At 42.8% G+C, this 8,850-nt stretch overlaps 1 protein-coding gene across 2 annotated transcripts in view; it reads left to right on the top strand.

Moving 5' to 3' along the window:
• The first annotated feature begins 4,957 nt into the window (after positions 1 to 4,957).
• dysf (dysferlin, limb girdle muscular dystrophy 2B (autosomal recessive)) overlaps positions 4,958 to 8,850 on the top strand; it is an 89,726-nt gene continuing 85,833 nt past the window's right edge. The window contains exon 1 of one of the 2 annotated variants that reach the window (XM_008295693.1): positions 4,958 to 5,170. In XM_008295693.1, the coding sequence (XP_008293915.1) occupies positions 5,083 to 5,170 (88 nt within the window). In that variant the 5' untranslated portion in view covers positions 4,958 to 5,082. Of the gene's footprint in view, positions 5,171 to 7,706; positions 8,196 to 8,850 lie in introns of those variants that run through there. The other variant, XM_008295694.1, reaches the window with a different exon arrangement.

The raw sequence follows: 8,850 nt of genomic DNA, 5'->3' as shown, positions 1-8,850 counted from the left end.
TGGGTCTAATGTGTGTGTGTGTGTGTGTCCATGGGTCTAATGTGTGTGTGTGTGTGTGTCCATGGGTCTAATGTGTGTGTGTGTGTGTGTCCATGGGTCTAATGTGTGTGTGTGTGTGTGTCCATGGGTCTAATGTGTGTGTGTGCAGATTGTGAATGTCCTTCTCCACACACAGCCTCCCATTCAACAGTCACTTCACTCACGATGACTTGAGTTCTGTCTGAGGCTGTAACTGGGCCAGCCTCAGTATATTCTGTCAGAACTCCGGTTCCACGCTGAGGCTGGAATGTCCACGTGTTGGGAAGACACAGCTGACAGCGATGACAGACGTGCTGACAGCGGGCCGCTGCTGCCGCGAAGGGTTTGAGTGCAGTCACGTGACAGTCGGGCCTCGTCTGATTGGTCACACAGAGTCATGTGACGCCGAAGTCTCTCTTTTTTTGATATATTCCAGTCAGAAGTAACGGTAACGAGCGGCATAAAGCCCAGTGTACTGGAGTGAATGTTTTCTTCAGAATTGTACTCAAGTAAAAGTAAAGAGTATGCTGCAAAAAAACTACTCCAAATGTAATGGAGTAAATGTAACGGCGCCTTTGTCTTCGCTGGCTGCAGATTTAACGCTGTCTGTCTGTTTTGGGGTTTTATTCTGAGATTTTCAGATTTGAAAACACTTGATTGCTGTGCAGCACAAGCCCAGCAGAGGGCGCCATTGATCCAGAGCAGCACCAGGGCTGATGGGAAATGTAGTGCTCTCGCTGACTTAGCCTTGCAGAATGTTGTGTCTTGTTGTCACCTGGTAGGAGGGCACCTGGTAGGAGGGACCTGGTAGGAGGGCACCTGGTAGGAGGGACCTGGCTGTGGAGCGACGGCTCACCTGTCCGGTTCCAGGAAACGCTACTCTTTCATCAGCTTCAAACTGTCTGGCAGTGAACTGTGGAGGTGAAGACAAACATTCATGTTGTTTTCAACTGAGATGTCATGACAACAAGCTCTTACAAATGTTTTTTTTAAGTAATATATAATAAAAATACACATACTTGACCTCAATACAAGAAAACGTTTGGACTGAGGAAGCTGACAGGAACTCCTCTTGTCATCTACAGCTCAGAGGAAGCCTTGTAACCAACCTTGCAGCTGCATTTACCCATTTGTCTGCGCCGTGAAGCCCTGATTATTTCTGTTTGGATAACAGGAAGTCATCGCAGCCACAGCAGGCTTCATCATCTGTAGGCTCCACAGTCAATTCTGCTTTTTCTTGTCTTGCGCTCCACTGAAACACTGAAGCATTCAAACCAGGTGGTCTGTGTTATCTGTGTTAAACTAGATGTTTTTTAATAACTGCCACGCTCCTGCTGAGTTCTTCCTGCCTGTCACACTGTCTAACAAATCTGTCAAAAACTGGGATACTTCAGCAGATGGGCGCCAAAAACATACTGTATAACATGAAAACAATCATTTCATAGGTGCTTCCTGTAATTCCTGTCAGAGGTCTTCTGAAAACGAAGCCGTGCAGTTTGATTCGCTCCAGCAGAGAATCAGTGTTTTTCAGAGCTGCAGCTGAAGCTTCCTTCAGACATCTTCCATCAGCTCCTCAGTAATCTGAGAGGAAATCCGATTACAGCGGGAACACTTAGAGGATCAATAGCCTCTAATTGATACGATGGAAGACGCTGTGATGCAGGCAGGATTTTTAGAGATCAGGCCAACAACATTTCACATAATGAAACATTTATTCATCATTATTGGTCCCTGGTGGTGCTAAAATTATTTTGAGAAGTCAACATGCCACCTACGTGCCTCAATCGTACTGCGTAATTAAAACTGAAGGTTCCTTATTGAACATTAAGGATTAACAAGGACTTCATATAAGACAACACATAAACAGTTTGCAAAGACTAAATAAAAGACCCCCACTGGTCCTACTGAACCTCTGCCTGCTGCTTTAGATGAGTCATGTCATGGCTGATGCAGGTCTTCAACCTGCAGTCTGCATGAGGACTCGCCCACTGTGAGGTCTTATTTATATCTGCCCTCCCTGGAGTTAGCACAGTTCCCGTTAGCGTGTAGATGACATGACAGCACTATAAATAGAGGAGCGACAGAAACCCCCCGGCCTGCAGCCAACCAGGACCATGGACAACATCACAGATTCATCTTCTGGTTGTCCTTCACCTAAAAACATCACATAAGTTCAACCCTTTGAATTCCTTCAGTGCTTTTCCTTTTGCTTGTCTTTTGTTAAAACCTCCATCCATACGAGGCAGCTTTAACTCGGTCACATGAGGAGTCCTAAAACTCCTAAATTCCACATTTTGTTGTGTTTTCTTTGGTTGTCTCGCTGACACTTTCATATCGGTACTTCTTTATTTCCAATTTATTTTTAGAGGTACATCTGAAAATATCCCATGATTTGTTTTTTTCAAACGATTATGTTATTACATTTTGCACGACTTCAATTTTAATATGATTTGAACAGTTCATTTTATCTGTAGGTTGATTTCAATAGTACTGGGCAGGTGAATTTTTTCTCATTTAACTTCAGTTTTCCAGACACACTATCCTTCAAATCTTTCATATTTGACAGTTAATAAAATAAAATGTATACTGAGACAATTTGGAAATGAAAGCAGCTTTTCTGTCGCCAGATTCTTTGGCATTTCTGTGGTATATTTCATGTCTATGAAACTTTAATATATATAGAACAATCCAGGTCGGTACTTTGATAAACACATTTTATTTTAATACATAAAAACATTGAATTAATATAAAATTAAAATATAAAAGAAATATATGAATCTGTTCTAATTGCAGACTTAATCTAAAATGTTTTATGAAGCCTTTCTGACAGTCATTTTTGGTCAACTGCAGACGAGCCGTCCTCCATTTTGTGTCCAGTCGGGTCCTTGTGGCTACATCAGTGAAGCTAGCAGAGTTTCTCAGTGAGTCGGGTAAAATCGCTGCTTCATGTGATTTAAATCACTGTGTGAGGTTCAAATTCTCAATTTGACACCGGGGAAACAGTATTATTCATGAAAATGTAATTAACTAAGAGCTAAGACTGCGGCTAAAAGTTGAGCATCAGTGGCTGACCCACAGGTAAGCTAGCGTTAGCATTAGCGTGTAGCAGCTACATTATTGTGCAACACTAACTTTATTTTAGCACATTTTAAAAATCTATACTAACTGTAAAGTTAATTTAAAATGTTATATGAAGCTTTTAGGAGAGTCAACTAACTTTTAAAATATATTGTACTCAGTAAACCTTCTTCATCGTTCACAAGTCTGCTGTTGAGTGGGCGCCATTTTTGTTAACTGCAGAACAGCCGTCCTCCATTTTGTGTCCGGTCAGGTCCTTTTGGCTACATCAGTGAAGCTAACAGAGCTTCTCAGTCAGTCATGTAAAAGCGTAGCTAAAGGTGATTTTAACAGCCATGTGAGGCGCAAATAACCAATCTAATGCCAAGAAAACGGTATGTGTCATAAATATGTAAATTACTAAGAGGTTTGACAGCTACTAAAAGTTTAGCATCAGTGGCTGACCCACAGGTAAGCTAACGTTAGCATTAGCTTGTTATGTTTGAGTAGCTACATTATTGTGCAACACTAACTTTATATTAGCACATTTAAAAACTCTGTACTAACTGCAAACTTAATTTAAAGTGTTGTATGAAGCCTTTAGGAGAGTCAGATGACTTTTTAAATATGTTTGTACTCAGTAAACTCTCTTTATCTTTTCCAATCTCTGTGCTACTTTATGGGATAAGAACAACGTCTGCTGTTCAGCGTGTGCCGTTTTCAGTCAACTGGGGAACCGCAGTCCTCCATTTTGTGTCCAGTCCGGTCCTTGTGGCTACATCAGTGAAGCTAGCAGAGTTTCTACCCGCCTCTGTCCGGACCTGAAGAGGTGAGCTGTGAACTCAGGGGGGTAAGTAGAGACTTGTGATGCAGGAGGCCTCTGTGGTCTCAGGGTTGCCATGGATACAGCATCAGCGACAGATACAGGTACACTGAACTGTAACACATAATAGTGTCCTTAATAAAAGACTAAATCTAAACTAACAGCAGCTCATCAAACTGCCCCAACAGTAGGCTGTTGGGGCAGTTTGATGCCAATAGTAGACTGGTGTTGGGACATTTCCACTTTTGCATTTAGAGGTGCTGTAGAAATAAACCTGCATTGTTAGGCAGGGAAAAAAGAAGATAATTTGTTGTTGTTCTTTTCCAACATTTGGCAGTAAAATTACTTTAACTGTATTAAAATCAGCTATGAATACGATTATTTCACAGATATTTGCCAAGAAACAAATTGAAAGAAACAAATAAATAATGTCTGGTGAAGTCACAGAAAACCGTAATTTACACGAGTTTAGCCAGAACTGTGCACAATGATCTGTGTTTGTTGTTTTACAGTGTGTGATGGTAAAATTACACCATTTCACTGTATTTGGAGGCACTTAAAATGATTATTTTAGAGATATTTGCATTTATTTTCATTGTTATTTACAGCGTGTGTGAATTACAGTCGTCCACTGTTTGAACATGTGTTTTCTGGCACCTTCGCTGTCAGATTGGAGCAGTTTTTTATTTTTATTTTTTACAGCGTACTCCCATGACAAATGTCCAGGTCGTTCCCTTTAAAACCGCCTTCATGATCGTCTTGTCCCGTATTATTGTCTCGGCATCAGCTGACACATTTTTGTGTTGGTTTAAGTTTGTGTGGAGACACATGGCCAGAAAATAAAGAGCACTTTGTGTGTGTGTGTGTGTGTGTGTGTGTGTGTGTGTGTGTTGCTAGCCCTTTAAGCCAGTTGTGATTGAAAGGGCAGTGTGTGTGTGTGTGTGTGTGTGTGTGCATGAGTCAGCTTGTGCACTCTGCTATGTGTGTGTCGGGGAGAGAGAGACAGCGTTAGAATGAGCGGGGCGAGCGAGACAGCTGAGAGCTCCTCCAGTCGCTCTCAGGCCTCCTTCCTCACTCCTATGGATCTGTGTGCACTTGGAGGATATTTGCTGGATACTGTGACGCCCATACGTGGACCAGAGTGGTGGGATCTGAGCGCGCTCCGTTGTACACGCGTGTGAGCCATGCTGCGGGTGTTTATTCTGTGTGCAGAGCGGCTCCAGACGCCGGACAACGACGTGAGCGATGCCTACTGCAGCGTCACCTACGAAGGTACGGGGGTGAGAGGTGTTCAGGGCCGAAGCATAAAGTGAAGCGAACCCGTCCAACAGCTGAGAGGTTATTATTGGAGCGTCTGTGGCAGTTGTCGGTGATGGGGTGGGGCTGAGAAAGCACAGGGTGACAGAGGGGGAGAGGGGAGGTGAGGATGGAGGACAGTGACGAGCTCAGACACAGGATGCAGTGAGTCTCCACTGAAGCGTGGTTGTGTTCACAGGCAGCAGCAGCACCCATTCAGCAGAGTTTATCCCCAGGGGCCCAACCGGCTCCCCACGGGCCCAAAAGCTCTGCAGAGAAACGGAGAATCTGGCAGCAGCGTAGCCAGACCAGTCTGGTAAAATGGTGGACTTCTGATAAAAATACAGTAAAACGACAGTAAATCGATTTTTAATGTGGGCAGCTTTTGGCTTTTATTTCAAATGAATGAAAACTTATTTTGTTTACCTGTGATTACACGAGTTAATTATCTGTATTTGAACAAAACTGAGGCATCTGTAAAATAAGGAGTTTGCTGATTTGAATACAGTAAAAAATTCACAATTTTACAGTCTAACATTACTAGTTGAAAAAGTGGTTGACTTGTAAATTACTCTGTAAAAATTAAAATAGCTTTAACTTGTGCTGAAAAGTGGTTAAAAGCATTTATTTGGTTCGGCGTGTGGCTGTGTTGTCAGCTGGTTTGCTGATTCGCCACTTGGACTGAAAACCTCGACAACGATTATTAAATGGAGTGAAATTTTCCAGACGCACTCGGTAAAGATGACTGATTTATATCTGGTGAAACATCTCCACTTCTGTTTTCCGGACTGGAACAAACATGCTGTCCAGATTGTGGTTATTCAGATTAAATCAGGGTTATTTATGCAGCACCGGGGACGTCCTGGTAACGCTTTTTGCCGCGATCTGGCTGAAGTGTGTCATGAACTCATGACACCGTGTGCACAACAGTTTCCCTGTGTGTTATCGACTAGAGCTGGCAGTATACAAACACACAAACACAGATAAGATAGGATAAGATGATCCTTTATTGCTGCCCCTGCCAGGGGAAAGTCCATTGTTACAGCAGCTAATACAGATGCATGCTTGTACTGTGTGGGGTGAAAATCTGGAGCAGAACAAACTAAATCAGTGACGCTGCTTGATATTCATAAACCAAAACTTCCCCCCCTGACCTCCTCACAATCAGCTGATTCTTTATCTGCATTGACTCCAGTATGTTGAATGAAGCCATGCAAAGTTCTACCTTCATACTTCATGCAACCAAATTAGTTTTAATTGATTAAAGGTTCCTGTTTCACATGCATTCTGGGTAAACGTTCCAGGCTCATGTCAGCCTCTCTGGCTGATATCTGATATTTATTCTCCTTTAACTCATCTGCTGCTTTTGGAAGCTGAACTCTGTCGGTTCTTCAGAACTGCTGCGTCATGCTCTCCATCGAAGCTCATTACATTTAAAGGCTGTTAAAGCAGAACATAAAGTGGTGTCGAGCCAAACATCAGATCATTAGATCGTCTGGACTATTTCTGTAAATTATTGCGTGAAAAACCAAAATATTAAATTTATGTTGGTCTGTTGTCAACAAAATCCTGCTCCTGTAACACATTGCTTCCCACTTACCACAGCACCAGTTTATAGCGTAATGTTGAAGTCATTTCTAGAACCTTTGTTTTTGTTTCATGAGGATGTTCTGGTTCCACAGAGCTGCAGGAGAAAAATGAAACTCAGTGAGGAAAAATGAGACAGGAACAAATAAAAAAACAGAAAGTGGTCAGAGTTTAGTGGGTTATAGTCATTACTTAGAGTTCATTGACCTTAGTAAGGAACGTCCTGTTAGGAAGCGGTTCAGTTGAACTACCTCCTGGCACGACAGTGTGAGCGTGGTCGTGCTCACTGCTTTTTGCCTGCAGGTGGCGCTGTGTCACTGTGCATGCATTGGTATTCATGTGTTTGTGACCTGATCCCAGCCTCCCTATTGGCTGTTAGAGTCGGGTGGCGTGAATTTTTAAAATGTTAAATGAGGGTTGATTCCAACAGACAGCCAGTGACGCCGTCTGAAACTCTCCAAGGACAACGAGCCTCGTGGATCAGTTGTCCCTCTCAGTGTTGATAAACCCTCAGGATGTCTGCAGCTGTCTTGTTCCTGAACGGGACTCCAGACCTCATTGATAAGTCCGACCAACAGCGATCGTGTCTTAACAAAACCCCGTCAGTGGGTCCTGCAGACTCAACATGTTGAAGTCACCGTTGGTTAAAGCACAAGAACAGAGTCACGAGTGAAGGAACTTTTGGAAGCTTTAAGAGACAGTTTACCGAAAACACTAGATTAAAATCAGCACCAACGAGATGAGGGAGGGCTCGGTCTGAGGACAGACAGAGGTGGAGCGGGATATGCAGATAATGTGGTGGCAAATATTTGGGCAAGATCGGGAAACAAGCATGAGACAAGAGAGGAAAGGAGCACAGGAAATGTTGAGATTTCCTCTGGATGTGAGGTGTGTGTTCCTGACATGCTCGCTGGTCGCCGTCCTTCCATACGAGCGTTAAAGAGGGTCGGATAGAGAAAGAAACCGGCTTTTCCAAGCTCCTGAATCGTAGTTTCCAGCCCAGACAGATGCTCTGAGACAAAGCAGGAAAACAATCTGTGGATATTCAGTTTTTGAACTTTTTTTTTTTCTTTTTGCTCAGATGCTTGAGCTTCCATTTAGCCAAATACCATTAAAAATCATTGATTTCCCTTTTTTCAAGCGAAGAAGAGCTTCCCTTTTCCCACCCATCGGTCTTTGTTTTATCGTTTGTTGGTCGTCAGTGCCAGAGTTGGTCATGTAACCAAAAGTTCCTCTCATGCGGTGAACTGCATCACCTGTCAGATTTGATTCCTCCCTTTCTGAGCGACTTCTTGTAGCCTCACATCTTCTAGCCGTCGGGACGCTGCCGAGGTTTCAGTGATGTTGCGTTGCGTTCTTCAGCGGGCCAACAACCTGAGGCACTTTGACCCTCTGGCCAGCGTCACCTTCAGAGGTAAGCGTCTCGTGGGATGTTCAGGAGGCTGGTAGTAGCAACGGCGACCACTGGGACACTGCTGTCCTTTTTGTTTTTGATTTATTGAACATTTCAGCTGTGTTAGTGGATGGGGCATGAATTTTGGCAAATGTACTTTAGGAGAATTTTGAAATGTAAACCTCTGCTCCTAAATGCAATAACACACACCATGTACACAACAAAAGTACACTCAGGACCTTAAAGACCAAAATGCCCCCACTGAAACCCATTAAAACAGCTATTTCTATCATCATGCAATTATAGAATGAAATTATTCATTTTGGAGTCTAGGTTTAAAATGGAGATTTTTTTTTCTTTTACTGTTTTCAGTCAGTTTTTCTCTCATGAGAAATGTACAATGTAAACAGACTGGCATGTGACCCTTCACTTCTATCCTTGCTGATGTTTTGATTGTTTTGGCTCTGTAAATGCATATGGCAGGAATGTTGGCAAAGGTTGCATTTAGAAGTTCTATTATCAACTCCCATATTTCATCAGTAAAACACTGTGAACACGAAACAGGTTACACTCAGGACTTTAAAGACTAAAACGTCCGGGTTGAAACCCGTAAAGTTTTGGAGTCAACAATGTTATTTTAACTAGTTCTAACCAGATTGTGCCATTTTTCATAAAT

This window comes from Stegastes partitus, unplaced genomic scaffold (genome assembly GCF_000690725.1).
Source record: "Stegastes partitus isolate 25-593 unplaced genomic scaffold, Stegastes_partitus-1.0.2 Scaffold1071, whole genome shotgun sequence".
Taxonomy (NCBI): Eukaryota; Metazoa; Chordata; class Actinopteri; family Pomacentridae; genus Stegastes; species Stegastes partitus.
The sequence above is the reverse complement of the archived record's forward strand: the minus strand, read 5'-3'. Positions and strand labels throughout refer to the sequence as shown.